This window comes from Rosa rugosa, chromosome 3 (assembly GCF_958449725.1).
Source record: "Rosa rugosa chromosome 3, drRosRugo1.1, whole genome shotgun sequence".
Lineage (NCBI taxonomy): Eukaryota > Viridiplantae > Streptophyta > Magnoliopsida > Rosales > Rosaceae > Rosa > Rosa rugosa.
In genome coordinates, this window is record NC_084822.1 from 3,667,810 (window position 1) to 3,683,671 (window position 15,862).

Sequence of the window (15,862 nt, forward strand, 5' to 3'; positions counted from 1 at the left end):
AATAAAAATAAAAATTAATTGAAGGATGATCATTAGTTATGACAGAAGAAAAATATTAGAGAATGGAGAAAAATATTAGCTCATCCAGTTTGGAATCACCCATACTCTAAACTGACTGCTCAGGCTGGTTCTCAGTTAAGCTTTTAAGTTTTAAAGAAGTTGCCTAATGTTGCCTCTTCCAAACATAGTAGCAATAAACGGGAAAACCCAAACTCTCTTGCAAGGTTTTATTTTTCTAGCAACGATTTCATCACATTTGCAACAGTCAACAAGAGTAACAATGGTGTGATGTTGGGACTTATCTCTTGGATGTATTTTTCTGATGACATTATCTCTTGGATGTTGTAACAAATTCTTGAGGACATTTGTGAAAAAAGCTGGAAGAACATGAAGAGCGAGGAATTTTCTTTTCCCCTTTTGTTAAAGACTTAAAGGCAGCCCCACTAAAATATACCTTTTGACTGGAAATGGAAAGATATAATATAAAAATAATAATGAACATTTCAGAAAACCTAAGGCCATGTTTGGTTGGTGGAAATGAAAGGAATCAATTTCTTTTCCTTTGGGAAAGTGTTTCCGGAGGGGAGGGGGAGGGAACCACTTTCCCTCACTTTTTCATTTCCTTTGGGAAAATGTTTCCCTTCCTTGGCTATCCCAAACGCAGGAAAGGAAAATGTTTCATTTCCCAATGCCCACTTTCCGGGAAACAAACATGGCAATGTGAGCGACTAACATGGGTTCGAGCCAGCTGGCAACAACAAAACAAACACGTGGGCCCCAGCTGACTTGGATCGCATTGATTGACTGGTAAAGTCTGAAGACAGGAGTCTCCTCCTGCTAAAGTCTTCACGATCTATTAATAGATCTATCATCACCCATTTCTTTCAGCTAGTCTCACTAAATCTACGTACACTTGTCGATCTCAGTCTCGCCCTTGCTTGCTTCTCCATCTTGTTATATTTTCTGTTCAAGTACTGCTGCTACGTGATTCCCATATTTGAACACTGAACCGCAACTTCAAATTGACCCCAAACTCAGGTTTTAAAGCTCCATTAATTTCTCCTTATTTACGTTGTTTTGCTATATATATCTATTCGTTTCAGTATGATATTTGGCGTTTTTTTTTTCCCTAGTATTTCTGCAGCTCTGCCTGATGATTTGTTGTAAAAGAGGCTTTAATGCCAATTGTTTATGAACTAGAAAACTTACCCGCGCTTTGCTGCGGAATATGTTTTTATCAATGAATTATAACAATGAAATACAAAAGGGAAATTATTACATATTATTGAAATAGTGAAGAGTTTTTACATATTTTACCTTTTAGTTGAAATCCATTCAACTGGAGCTGGTGCAAAAATGCTAGCTCAACAAAAAGGTTACAAGTTAATCTAGCAAAAGTTACTGCTGGAGGTTGTTCAAAATAGTAAGTGCTCCGGTTGTTCAAAAGGTGATTGTTTCAGTTGCAGCTGCGGAAGATGCTGGAGTTGGTTAGCAAAATCCTTAAACTCCCAAACCACTGCCTCTAGGAGTTTCAAAAACCTGGTCTTCCCAACTTCTTCAATATATGCAACTTTCAAGTCCCAACTACACAAAAAACAACAAATCAGATTTTTTAGGGTTCCTAATAGCATCTAAACAAAACAAACACATAGATCCTAAAACCATTTTACTGAGCAGATTCTTTTGTCGTTTTCAAAGAAGGTATACTTAATGAATTTAAACTCCACAAAGAAAAACAAACAATTATTCACACAAAGAATAAAAGCATTTGAGAGATCAATACTAATTCCATCAAGCTTCCTCTGCTATGATTTTTTCTCCATTCTCACTCCATTATCAAACTACAAAATTTCATAAACAGAATCTAAACAGTTCCATTATTAAATCAGAACCAAACTCTGATTACAGAAACATTGTAACAGGGATGTTCATAACTTGCATTAGACCTTTAAATCATAATAGGACTGGGACTTATCGTGAGAAGGGGAGATTTTAGTTATACTGAAGTGATGAAGTCCAACTGTGGAAACAGATTATCAATTGAATCAAATTGTTACAGTAATACTGAAAAGAAGAGGGAAAAAAAAAAGGAGAGAGAGAAGTTATTATATTACATAAATTTCATTGCTGATCTAGTCTCACATTCACTTACAGTTTAGATTTCCTTTAAATTTAGCAATTCACTAATGAAAACTAAAAAGTTTGTATGACTCAGATTTACGATGCCAAATTTGTCCCCAATATGAATGTTATTGCACCAAGTTAGTTTCTCTGTAATAGTCTTTTGATCATTGGTTTTCAGTTGCTTTGTTTTAAGAAAAGATACACAAAAGTTTTAAATTTGTTTAAAACTCGTATCACAATTTCAACAAAGTCATATATGAATCTAGCTCCGGTGATTCCTAAACTCATCAAAACTTAAATTCACGGCATATAGTGTATTTAGTAGGAACCAACAAAAACTATTCAATTCAGCAGGATAGTTAGTTAATGAAGCTATAGATTATTACATATAATTTGTTAACCTGTCAAACTGAAGAACTTACTGAAACAATATGAGGTTTGAATTTTAGTGAACTTTATGATGAAAATTTAAAATTTTGAATCAAATCAAAGACTGCAGACATAAAACTTTAGATTAGAGGTCACAAATAGATTATAGATAATTTGAAAACAAAACAAAACAAATACATGCAGCAAGTAAAAAAAAAATGAACAAAAAGATTAAACTCAAAAAACAAATTGTATCCAAAGAAGTCAAATAAGTACAGCAGCCAAAACACAAATTAAGCATATGCAGAACAATCCTCTAAAACATTATCTCAGTTTTTGATAAATTTTGTTAGGCACCCAACTACAGGTTTTACTAAAATGATTTTGTCACCTTCTTTCTACCAGACAATAACAGCAAAAATTGGCTCAAACCTAGCTTCAAACATCTGAATTATCAAAGGGCAAAATTCAATAAAGACAACTGAAACAATTTTGTTATGAAACCCAAAGCATTATATCATATAGTTAAAAATTCTAACTTGAACTGAAAAACTGACAGAAAGCTAAATATCAATTTGTGCTAACAGATTTTGAAGACCTTGCAAATCATGCTCCTACATAATGCTATCAATCAATCAAAAGAAATAAAAAAAAAATAGAAAAACATCAAAATCGCATCCAAAATTAGTTAACCATTAATTCAATTGAAAACTACAAACCAGAATTGATCTAGAAAAATCACAAATCGAGCAATGTTCTTACCTGTTTTCAAATTATAATTTGCTTATCCCAAACCTGCTTTCACCAAAACCAAACAGTCCAAGACACAGAACAGATCCTGCATTAGAAAAAAAATCATCCCTTACTAAATGATAACAAACATAAATTAGATTAAAAACCAGATCTTTTTTTTATTTCCTTTAGTTCGCTTTTTGTATCCAAGAGTACCAAAAGAGTTTGGCTGTTCGAACTATTCAAAAAGTAGACCAAAGGCTACAAAATCAAAGTAAATTTCATATATAAACGATTGAATAATATGATAATTGACTCCCCTCCTGTATTTGATTCGATTTTGTCCTTACCCTAAACATTTAATTAAGAAAAGAAAGAGACAACAGAAGCTTTTGTTTTTAGACATAGTAAAAGCTCAGAAATTAAGTTCTATCAAGGCAAAGACATTCAATTTGTTGTAATCAATGTTATCAATCAAAATCGTAATATCTACCTTTTCCAAAACAAACAAAGATTGATTTGTCCTGTTGTCTTCTGTATCTTAGTGCTTGGACTTTTACAAACCCTGGAAAATGAAGAAAACGAATTTGGGATCAATCGCTGTCAAGAAGATAATAATATAGCTAAAGTTAAACGAAATCCCTTTGGGTATATGAGCAACAGATGGATAACAATGATATTGACGTTGATCTTACTTAGCTGAAAGCTCACCAAGTTCTCACTGATGCAAGAACCATAGCTGCAGTCCAAGATCAAACGAAAGAATGAGAAATCAAGAGCAACTAATCTTAATATATTAAGATATACCAAGAAGCATGAGCTGGGTGGGAAACTAAAATAAATTTAGTCGTTATAGCAAGCTTTTTCTTATGGCTCTCCTGATATTCTTTGTTGTGTTTCGCCTGCTCTAAACACTTAAATACGCCATTTTCCTTTCTTTTCAAGAAAGTGCAATCAATACACTCTGAATCAAAACCAGAATTTCAATATTTCAATCGAAATCGAAATCACCTGAACTTACCCCCAAAAACTAAGTATCGATCACAACCCTATACCCAAATCCCTCATCTTTTCCTTGACTCAAAACGCAGAGTTATCCAAAACGCAGGTCCTCTTCCTCCTCACAGCAAAACCGAACAATACCCCTACAAAATCGAAACCCAATTCAATTCAAAACCAACCACAGCAAAAACCCCAATCAAAACTGTATACCAAAAACACAAATCAAACCCAATACATATCCCACATCAGAATAAGACAATCAAGGGAAAAAAAAAAGGCAAAAAAAAAAACTAACGATTAGAAATTTGGGGCTGTAGTCAAAACCCAGATCCCTCTCCCACTTCTTTCTCTGTGTGCCTCTCCGATCAGTCGCGGGATGAAGAGCAACTAACATCGTGCTGAGATGATGAGATGAATTCTTTATCTTTCCTGAATTTCACCTCTCTCTCACTAATTCTCTTCATGGCTCTCTGGATCGTTCTTGAACTCTCAGGATTGTGCTACAGAAGACGTACAGCTGTTGGGGTAGAGAGTGAGAGACAGAAAATATCTAGAGCTGTAGCTTAAGAAAAAAAAGGGAGGGCAAAGTCGTCATTTTATACTGTTCACTCATGAATAGTTGAATGAACAGGGATGAACAGTCAAGGACATTCGGCTTTAGATTATAGTATAATTTCTATTCAAAATTACTTGTGATCAAATTAATTTCCCACCAAAAATCAAAGCAACTAATGTTTATCGTTTCATACTCGATTCGTTTACAAAGAAATCCATCATTATTTCTATTTTCTATGCAGCAGGACAGTAGGTTCAATTGGAAATGGGCACAGAGAGCTCTTCACCTCCTCGGTGGAAATATGATGTCTTTTTGAGTTTTAGAGGCGAGGATACTCGAAAGGGTTTTACAGACCATCTATACACTGCATTGGATCATCAAGGAATCATAACTTTCAGGGATGATCCTGAACTTCACAAAGGGGAAGCTATTTCTCCAGCACTTTTTGCTGCAATTAAAGAATCAAGATTTGCCCTCATTGTTCTCTCACAAAATTATGCATCGTCGACATGGTGCTTGGAGGAACTTGTGAGAATTCTGGAATGTATGAAAGCAAGAGAAGCTGTGCTGCCAATTTTCTACGATGTTGATCCCTCTGATGTACGAAAGCAAACAGGGAGTTTTGGTGAAGCCTTTGCTAATCATGAAGAAAGGTTTAGCGATGACAAGGAGAAAGTGCGGAGGTGGAGATCTGCATTAACAGAAGTGGCAAGTTTCTCAGGGTGGAATTCAAAGGAATGGTATGCACATACTCTTTTCTTTTTAATTGTCTCTTTCCTTTAATTTATAGGAGTTAATTTTTGCGCTCGTCATTATGTTTTTCACAAATAATATAGGCAGACAATCAATTGAGCTTATGAGACTTTTTTAAATGTCATTACAAGAATATAGAAGAAATCAAGTCCAATGCAGAGACATTTTCATAAACTAAATTAATCTTCATATCAATAACCTGATAAGTTTAGTCTATTCTGTGTTGTAGGTATGAATCAAGGCTCATTACAGATATTGTTGAAGTTATATGTAAAAGATTGCAACCTACATCATACAGTTATGCAGAAAATCTAGTTGGAATTTACTCAAGATTGCATCGAGTTAATTCGCTTTTAAGTGTAGGGGAGGATGACGTCCGCTTCATTGGTATATGGGGAATGGGCGGGATTGGTAAGACTACTATGGTAAGAGCGGTGCATGAGAGAATCTCTCATGAATTTGAATCTAATTTCCTTCTTACGGATGTTAGAAACTACTCCGTTGAAAACGGTGGTTTACTTAATCTGCAAAAGCAACTTCTCTCTGGGATTGGGGCAAAAAACGTTGACATATTTGACCTTCATCAAGGAGCCACCATATTACAGAAGTTATTACGTCACAGAAGAGTTCTTCTCATTCTTGATGATGTGAACCATTCAAGTCATTTAAAATATTTGGCAGGAAACCAAGAGTGGTTTGGTTCAGGGAGTAGAGTTCTTATCACAAGTAGAAATGAGCATTTGTTGATTGAACATGGAGTGGATAAAAGATTGAAGGTCGAAGAATTAAATGATGATGATTCTCTTCAACTTTTTAGCTGGAAAGCATTCAAAAGAGGTTACCCTGAAGAAGATTTTCTTGGTTTGTCAAAATCTGTTATAAGTTATGCCAAAGGTCTTCCTCTAGCTCTTGAAGTACTGGGTTCTTTTTTGTATGGAAGAGATATAAGTGAATGGAAGAGTGCACTGGAAAAACTGGGAAGAGTTTGTAACCCGAACATTTTTAAGGTCCTTAAAGTAAGTTACAATGATCTAGATTCCGAAGAGCAGAAAATTTTCCTAGACATTGCATGTTTCTTTAATGGACGGGACAAAGATCAAGTAACGGAAGTACTAAACAGTTGCGATATTTCTGCAATTATTGGAATAAAAGTCCTCATAGAAAGATCTCTCCTAAATGTTTCGGATGGAAGACTAAGAATGCACGATTTGCTCCAGGAAATGGGTCACAACATTGTCCGCGAAGAGTCTGGTAAAGAGCTGGGCAGGTGCAGTAGGTTGTGGGTTCTTGAAGAAGTCAAACATGTCTTGACCAACAATACTGTAAGAAATTTACTACAAGAATAATTTTAACTGTTATTTGCTAGTACATTATATGACAAGTCAGTCTACTAAATCTGCTTTTTATGGTATGATATAAAATTTGGTTGATAGGGAACTGAAGCAATAGAAGGTATAATTGTGGACTCAAACGAGTTAGGAGTAGACGTGGACGTGACTCCAAAATCATTTTCAATGATGACCAAATTGAGATACCTGAAGATCGAGAGTGGGAACCTGTCTAAGGAACTTGAGTATCTTCCAGATAGTTTACGGATTCTTGATTGGACGAGGTATCCGTTAAAATCTTTGCCGTCACATTTCAACCCTCGGAAGCTGCTCCAACTAAGCTTGTCTCATAGTTGTATTAAATATTTTCGGATAGGAACGGAGGTATATACTATAATTACTATCTCATTCTTTTATTACTTATAATAATTGTTGAATATATCATGGAAGCTAATTTTTTCTATGCTTTTCACTTGACATGCAGCCTTTATACAATTTGAAAACCATTAATCTAAGTCACTCTCTGAATCTTGTCGACACCTCAAACTTTAAAAGTATGCCACATCTCGAGTTTCTGTTTCTTGAAGGTTGTATAAAATTGTCTGAGGTTGACCCAGGAATTGGAGAGCTTAAAAGACTTACTGTGCTGCACTTGAAAGATTGCAACAATCTTGTGGGTCTTCCAAGCAGTGTAGGTGGCTTAAAATCTCTCAAATATCTCAATCTTTCTGGTTGCTCAAAGCTTCAGAAATTGCCAGATGAGTTGGGTCATGTTTCTTGTTTGGAGGTGCTTGATTTGAGTAGAACTGGCATGATAGAAGTGCCCTCCCCTATTGTTCATTTGGAAAACCTCAAAAAAATTTCTCTTGCTGGATGTAATTTACATCGGTCATCAACATTATGGAATATGCTTGTCCATCAGTTTTGGCAACAAAGAAGTCACATTCCGGTAGGATTGTCGTTGTCTCGTTTGTCGGTTTTGCATTCATTAACTGAATTGAATGTAAGTGAGTGCAATCTTTCTGAATTGCCCAGTGATTTTGGATGCTTGTCTTCATTAAGAAGATTAGATCTCAGCAGAAATCAATTCATTACACTACCCGACAGCATCGGCCAACTCTCTAGACTTGAATCTCTTCAGTTGCATTGGTGCCTTAAGCTTCGGACATTACCAGAGCTTCCATCTCTTGCATCGGTAGACGCTAGCCACTGCATTTCATTAGAAACTTTGGCCAATCAAATAGGACAATGTAATTCGGTGCTATTCGGATCTTTTGTTAACTGTTTCAAACTGGTGGAGAATGAAAGCACTGGGAGTATAGCAGTTGCATTGTTAACACGCTACCTTAAGAGTAAAGCATTTTCTGACCATAATAATAGATTTAACTGTATTGTTCCTGGAAATGAAATTCCAGAGTGGTACAATCACCAAAGTGTGGGGGATTCGATAACCGTAGAGCTGCAACCAGGTTGGTTAAGTAACAAGTGGATGGGATTCGCCTGGTGTGTCGTTTTTAGATTCCTCCGACCACAGCCGCCTTGGGCTGGGATGTTCTTTAATTGCAGACTTGCTGCCAATGGAAAACCCATGCCCTTCAATTTTCAATTTTTTGGGCCAGAGTGGGGAGCTCGAGAGTGGGGAGAGTTCTATGCAATTAAACCTGTGTCAGATCAGATTTGGTTGTCGAATTTGCACCGTGATTTTTGCAAACATGAGTGGCAGGATATCTACTATCGGCTTGATTTCTCAATTCAAATCAACTACATCGACATCGAAAGGAGTGAGGACCGAATGATATATACGGAAGTTGTGGAAGTGAAGAAGTGTGGGGTCCGTATGGTATATGAGGAAGATGCAGAGGAGCCTTTGGAAACATTATTGCAGCAGAGCAATGTCGGCAGTTTTACCAAGCGACGCCTTCAACACTATGATGGTGATGATGACGACGACGATGCATCATCTAGTAGTGCAAGTCAAGCTCATCCAAAAAAAATGAAACAACTCCACCTTGACGGCGCAGGACCCAGTGGAACCCCTTATTCATGACCAGAATCGGAGACCCCAACGAATCATCGAAGGAAAAGAGTAGGTTCTTGTTTGTTGTTCTTTTTCCCCCAATTATATTGATCTGGTTAGAGAAGGGCTCTGGTTCAATCAAATTCTCTCTCTTTCTCACTCCCCATTGATTCTGATCACTTTCTTGTCTTCTGATTTTGCAGCATTGAAAAAGCAGGGGAGCTGGATTACCGTTGGGCCGAGTTCGATGACGTCCGGTACCACATTCAGGGCTTGCGGGGATCATCTTATTGTCATTGGCGGTCCTAGGAATCTCGGTGAAGGTTTCATCGAGATCAATGCTTGGGTTCCGAGTGAAGGTCCTCCGCAGTGGAACTTGCTTGCGAGAAAGCAATCCGGTAACTTTGTCTATAACTGTGCTGTAATGGGATGCTGAAGCTTCATATGTATAAGATTGGTTTGTCCACCAACACAGGAGTCTTGCTAATTCTCCCTTTCTTTATAGATTGTTTTTCCATTGGGGTGAAGAATTTTAGACTTACTGAAGATTCAATTGAATATTTTCTTGGAATGAGATCGATCTTGAGGAATTTTTTTTTTCTTTTCTTTTCAAACTTCTATCCCTCCCCCCCCCCTCCCCCCCCCATTTTTTTTTAGTGACATAAGAAATTTCAAAGGTTGGCATCATGTAGGAGAAGAATGGGTTCAATAATTTGAAGTACCAACACATTGTGGTAGGTTGTCAGTAGTGCTTCCTGAAGCTTTCTTACTTAAATAGACAGAACTAGTTGTAATGGTTTCCCTTCTTTAATTTCATTTGCGTTGTCTTCGAAAGAGAATGAGAGATTGTTAACTTGGATGCTGGCTAATGTACGGATTACATACTTGATGAAATTGATGGGATATACTTCAAGTTTCAAAGTTAAATTCATGTGGATCTCTCATAGGGTTTGATATTTTCTATGGCATGGTAACTGATTGATTGGTTTTCCTCAGAAACCCAATTCGGGGTTTTGACTAGTTCCAATGGGTCATTGACCATTGATGGTTTTGCAGGTGATGATGAAAAACCCACACATTGTGCTGCTTTTTTTCGCTGCCGGCCCCACCTCCGGAAACTGTGTTCTTGAGTGGGCTTCCTGCTGGGGCTATAAACGCTGCGTATGGATCAGTAGTGCAGATTCTTGACCCACCTAGAGATGGGTTTAATCTTACATTGAAGCTCAATCTCTCTAAACTTCCTCCAGATGAAGGTTCAACGAGTTCCTTTTCTAAGGTCATTATAAGCTTGCTATATTGCCATGAATATGCTCAAACATTTTAGGACAGTGTCGCTTGTTATGGTATATGAGTATATTAGGTAGAATGATGAATCTTTCGGAGAGGTTTTCCTAAACTGTTTTTGGTAGTGTTGAGCTTTTTGGATTGCTTGCTTCTCGTATAAAACCCACCTAGTTCTTTATTGTTATTTGGATTGGTTTAGATGATCTTTTAGTGGATTATAGTCTTTTAGGCGTCCCTTTGTTATCCATGTTCCAGATTATGTATTTTTCCGTTTGATTTTGTATTTTGGCTGAGTTTCTAATATTTTTTCTTGTCATGTTGTTGTTTGATGTTGATGATGTGTAGAGTACAAACATGCTCTTTTGGTAAAGATTGCATCTGTAAGGGAAGTGGTGCTAGGAGCTCCATTGAGAGTAATTCTGAAGCTGCTTGCTTCGAGGACTGTTGCTTCCAATATTGATCCACTTGTTGCTCTTGTGCATCGGCCAAAGGAATCCTTTTTTCCTTATTCCTCAGGTAAAGTTACATATTATGATGAATCCTATTTGTTTTCTATATTCTCTAGTTTAGCTACTTAGGAGGACAATACTTGAAAAATTTGCTGCTAAATTTTTATAATTATTGTGACAGGCAGAAAAGGTGACCGTGGTATTTCCTATGAGATTCAAGGACTCTATTGACATTGTTCTTGTAACTTCCTTCCTGCAGGTATACTGAGTATACTCTTAAATTAGTTGAACTACATAAAACGACTTGCAAATATAAATTCCTTACTGGAAGAGATAAAAGTCACTCATAACTAAGTATGTTGATGAGGCTAATAAAAGTTATCTGATATCGGACATAGTGCAAGCTTGTCCAATCTTGAAATAGTACCTCTCAAGCTATGCCGCCTCGAGGTTTTGTATACTTCCGAGTTCTTATTGTGAACTCTGAAGGTTTGCTTTGTTATCATTTAGGAATTTGTGGATGCAAGATGTACGGCTGGACTTAATAATTCTCCTTATTGTATGTGGTCTCCGACCCCTCCTTTAGAACTAAAGGGAGCTCCTGATGAAGCTCTATCTGTCAATGCGGGATTTTTCACTTTTGGTAATGTCATGGAAATGGGCAGCTTGTTATTAATTTTCTTTCTCGCTGTAATAATCTGTGCCGTGTACCAATGCAGTTGTTTTACCTCGTCATGTGGAAGGCAAGAAACTGGATCGGACAGTTTGGAGTTTATCAACTTTCCATGCATATGTTAGTTATCATGTTGAGGTGTGACTTCTTCATATGCACCTATTTCCATCTTTTGTTCTCTTTTTCTACCTCCTGATTTGCTAGTTTGGTACTGTAGCTGACTTCTGATGCAGCATAGAGCAACAGTTGGTGAGAGAATGATTTGGGTGGGTTTGGGAGATTAAGAAAGCAGATTGATCTTAGAAGAAACAGAGGGTTCTTAGCTGTAGAATAGAGAAATAGAACGAGGGAGGTAAAGGGAGATAGACCAAGAGGCACCAAGCCTTCAATAAAACTCAATTTTATTTCATTCCAATCTGTCTTGGGTTTACAGTAGGTAGCCATATTTATAGGATTAAAAAGCATAACACTTAGACTCCTAGAACACCAGAAGACTCTATTAAAGACTTATTAATAATAAGACCCTTAAATACTTGAAGACTTAAATAGACATAAAGACTCAGTCAAGACCCTTGAGTACTCACCATAAGATTTAAATATACTCTTAAAAGCACTAGACTCATAATTACTCTTCATAAAACTGAAAAAGGACTCTAGCAAGACCTTTAAACTACCACGGAGACTTTACTTTGGATAATAAAGGGTTGGGTTTAGGCTTAGGCTTCCAAAGCGGATATTTGTTTTCTAACCAAGTCGTTGCTGCTGCATTAACTTCCAATATTTAGGAGAAAATGGTGCAGGACATTCTAAAGTTTAGCTAGTCAGTGCAAGTGATATAGCTGAGTACGATCTAGTTAGCTTTCAGACTAGATGTAGAATATTCTTCACTGAATTCACAAAAGGGATAGGAAAGGAATTTCTAAGTTTGGCATTTCAGGTGTGAAAATGTTTATTGAGCATGAACTAGTGGAAGAATCATTAGTCATATATATATATATATATATATATATATATATATGATTACTGAATTCACAAAAGGGATAGGAAAGGAAGTTCTAAGCTTGGCATTTCAGGTGTGAAAATGTTTATTGAGCATGAACTAGTGGAAGAATCATTAGTCATGTCTTAATAAGACACATGCCTATTGCTATTCTGGTAAAAACCAATTTGTTTATGGATTGAAACTAATTAAATTGCTTCATGGTTTTGATTTGTTACTGTCAAATCTCCTACTTATGATTTCTCGTTTCAAGATATAGATGATTCTAGTAATAAACTGACATTTAGTGCTAGTAATAAACTGACATTTAGTATGCAAGAACACTATGTAGAATTTGTTATCTAATACTATCAGGATAATTATATTTGGAAGTAGAAGGCAAAATTTCACAATACAATTCTATGGGAGGTGAGGGTTCATTGATTACTCTAGATTCCAGAAGGTAGTATAGAATACCCTTTAGATTTCATTAGCTTAATTATGTCAAACTGAAAAGGTAGGACTTCCATCTTGTGAACTGTAAGACCATTACTGAGGAAGTGTTCTTATAGCTAAGACCGTATGTTGGCTTAGCAGTTAGTTTAAAGTTAAGGATGGAGTTGAGAATTTAACCAAAGAGCGTAGGAGATTAGTCCTAATTACTTTTTATGGACTAATAAACTTGAAAGCTTCAGACCCTCTTCGATGGTAATCTTAGAGGTTCATCCGGTGAATGATTCTCGTCAGTTTGTCTTGTTGGAAAATTTTGGTCTGCTATAGAGCTATAGTTAACTTTGTTTAGCACCATAAACCCCAGCCTTTTGCAGCAAACAAGATGGAGAGCGAGCTCTCTGAATTATTGCTTCTTGTTCTGGTTTAATTTGGTGATATTGAATTATAAAAATGTAGGCCAAGTGCATGACTGTGTTCTGTTTCATTGTGGCTGGTATCTGTTCTCCAGTCAATGGGTACACTCAACGTGTTTGTCACGTTTTGATTGACTTCATTGATACCTCCAATTGTGTTTAACCTGGTCAAATAATAATATGGATATATTTTGTTGACCAATACATCAGAATGGTCTTTGTGTTCAATTTGATCTATGATTATTTACTGGAAGCCACATTTTTTTCCATAGTGGACTATCAAATTATAGGTTCCCAGTCAGGGACTGAAATGAATGAGGAAAAGTCTATGTAGGCTACTGGCCAAAAGTGTACTTTTATACCTCTTAATCTTCCTTCTTAGACCTATAACCAGATTCCTGCTATTGGTAAGGTGGTAGCTTTCTTCTGCTGCATAAATTAATAGTAGTAATAGTAAACAAACCTATGTTCAGATTGGAAACAAGATATTTTGAAATATTATGCAATAATAATCTCACTGGAAATTTTCTTGATTTCGCCTCTTAGCTTCTGTGGAAAGTTAACAAGCTCATTAATCTTTTTCACTTTGGCAGGAGGAACTAAAATCTGTTGAACGCCTCCAACCTGCTTCCCGATGCTGCAAAGAGTATGTTAGTTTTTCAATTACCTTTTGAAGGCACCTAGTTTTATAGGAAAAGGAACTGCAACGGAATATCTTTCAAATTTGTTTGTTCTAACCCTGTAAGAAAAATGAGGTGATTCTCTTTATATAATGTTAAGTCATCTTCTAGTAGATTGAATATGAATATTTTGCAGGATTGCTGATTTTGTGACTGCGAATCCAGATCTGTTAATACCAACGTAAGAATATCACCAAATTTTTGTAAAGTTTAGTTTGCATTATGTGCATTGTGATCATTATTTTGTATTTACCTGTCAAGCAGAAATCGAAAGAAACAACGATCCTGTCACTTTTGAAAATGGCTCTGGTACCATCTTCTCTTTACTTTTCAATTCTTGTTTATCATTTTCAAGAGAAATGCTGCTCTACTATTAAGATAAAATTGCTTCAAACAAAGAAATTATTAGCACTATTGAACTGAGAACAACTTCCCAGCAAATGTAAAATATGTTGTGCTAAAAGATCATGAAGCATTTGAATTCTTTCTATAGATAGAAATGTGGACTCAATCTTCATCCTTAGTCCTCAATTGTATTTCTGATAGTTATTACTTATCCATATGCTCAGTGTTGGGTCATTTGTTAAGTATGATTTTAATGATGCCTAAAACTGTTATTGATGGAAGTAGCAGTAAAGCTAGAAAACATTTTGTGCTTGGTTCCTAAAATAACAAGATTAACCTTAACATTTGATTAGCAGTATCTTTGGCCTCTTCTTTTCCCTCCTCTGTAATGCAGTATCAATCAATTAAACGCAATGCCTAAACTTCCTAATATGACATAAGATTGTTTGTGGTACAGTGGAATGCCCTGTTTTAGCTTGTCATCGATTTGCTGTTGCTGCTGTTGTGATGGGTGCTCTCTTCACCTAGAAATGCCACGCTGCTCCTGCTGCGGTTCATGCAGTGGTTCAGGCTGCGGTTCATGCAGCGGTGAATGCTGTGTTTTATGCAAGGGTTCATGCTGCAGTCCATGTAACTGTAATTCGTGTTTCACTTGCCCTTCACTACCAAAGTGGCGATGTTGCTGCTCATGTCCCCGATCCCGTTGCTGCAAAACTAGTTCATGTTCATGCAGCAGAAATTGCTGCATTTTACCATTGTGTTCGTGTTCATGTCCCGATTGCTCTTGTTTGAATTGTTTCAAATGGAAATGTTCTTGTCCTAAATGTCTGAAGGTACGGCCTTGTTGCTGTTGTAAAATAACCTGCTGTAATCCTTGCAGTACATGTTTGTAGTATTCATGACATCTCTTATGGAAGCTCTGTATCATGGCTTTTTCATATTTAACTAGTCTAGATATGCTGCAAATATTCATGTATTCATAAAATTGAGTTTTATGAAATAAATTTGATAGTATTGGTCTCTTCATTTTTGGTTTTCTGATGAGGAAGTGTGTTCATTATTATCTGCAATTACTACGCTCGAGTCTCCTAGTGATTCGGATAAAAAGCTTTACAAGCCATAACTAGGCTCAGTTTAAGTTCTTAGGTCAATGAATCTCTGTCATCCATTTCTGGGCTTCCGGGATATAATTTCTATGTTAATTCATTGCTAGAATAGTTTCTTGCTCATTGGTTTTGATGAAAATGTAGTAGCAAATGGAACCATATTATATGTAAGCAACCCCCACTATGCAATTAACACAGTTGTGTCGTTCTATTACATTAGTTTTCTAGCCAAGGCATTTGCAGTTCTTTCATGACAAGCTACCTAACCTTTGAACTGCCTTCCTTTTAGGCAATGCCATAAGAACACAAACTCTCCCAACTACTGGTTTGAAGAATGAGTTTAACTCTTGAATGATAGTTGACGGTGGTTGACGAAAAGTTTACGATAGTTAGCGATAGTTGATGATAGTTGACAAAATGTTACGATAGTTGAAGAATGAGTTTATCTCTTGAATGATAGTTGACGGTGGTTGACGAAAGGTTGACGATAGTTGACAAAAGTTGACGAAAGATTACGATAGTTGAAGAATGAGTTTTAATGGTTGACGAAAAGTTGACGATGGTTGACGATAGTTGACAAAATGTTATATATGTTACTA

The 15,862-nt window shown here is 36.4% G+C and overlaps 1 protein-coding gene and 1 pseudogene across 3 annotated transcripts; both read left to right on the plus strand.

Moving 5' to 3' along the window:
• Positions 1-736: 736 nt before the first annotated feature.
• On the plus strand, positions 737-10,075 carry LOC133736215 (disease resistance protein RUN1-like). Of its 3 annotated transcripts, none has more exons than XR_009859459.1 (7): positions 737-1,038; positions 5,025-5,523; positions 5,766-6,858; positions 6,970-7,248; positions 7,349-8,950; positions 9,085-9,279; positions 9,938-10,075. XR_009859459.1 is itself a non-coding variant. In XM_062163661.1 (6 exons), exons 2-5 carry the CDS (start codon positions 5,048-5,050, stop codon positions 8,909-8,911), a joined length of 3,411 nt encoding a protein of 1,136 aa, XP_062019645.1. In that variant the 5' UTR covers positions 737-1,038; positions 5,028-5,047; the 3' UTR covers positions 8,912-8,950; positions 9,085-9,359. The 3 variants fall into 3 exon arrangements, 1 of the variants encoding a protein (XP_062019645.1); XR_009859458.1 differs by having other exon boundaries at positions 5,028-5,523; XM_062163661.1 differs by lacking the exon at positions 9,938-10,075 and having other exon boundaries at positions 5,028-5,523; positions 9,085-9,359.
• On the plus strand, positions 9,538-15,139 carry LOC133736216 (actin-related protein 2/3 complex subunit 2A-like; annotated as a pseudogene).
• The last annotated feature ends 723 nt before the right edge of the window (positions 15,140-15,862 follow it).

What these genes read in the sequence shown, in the direction of transcription:
- LOC133736215 (XM_062163661.1), top strand. Translation starts at nt 5,048, where the DNA reads ATGGGCACAGAGAGCTCTTCACCTCCTCGGTGGAAATATGATGTCTTT. An exon ending in ATGTCTTGACCAACAATACT is followed by an intron (nt 6,859 to 6,969) that starts GTAAGAAATTTA and finishes TTTGGTTGATAG; the next exon opens with GGAACTGAAGCAATAGAAGG. An exon ending in ATTTTCGGATAGGAACGGAG is followed by an intron (nt 7,249 to 7,348) that starts GTATATACTATA and finishes CTTGACATGCAG; the next exon opens with CCTTTATACAATTTGAAAAC.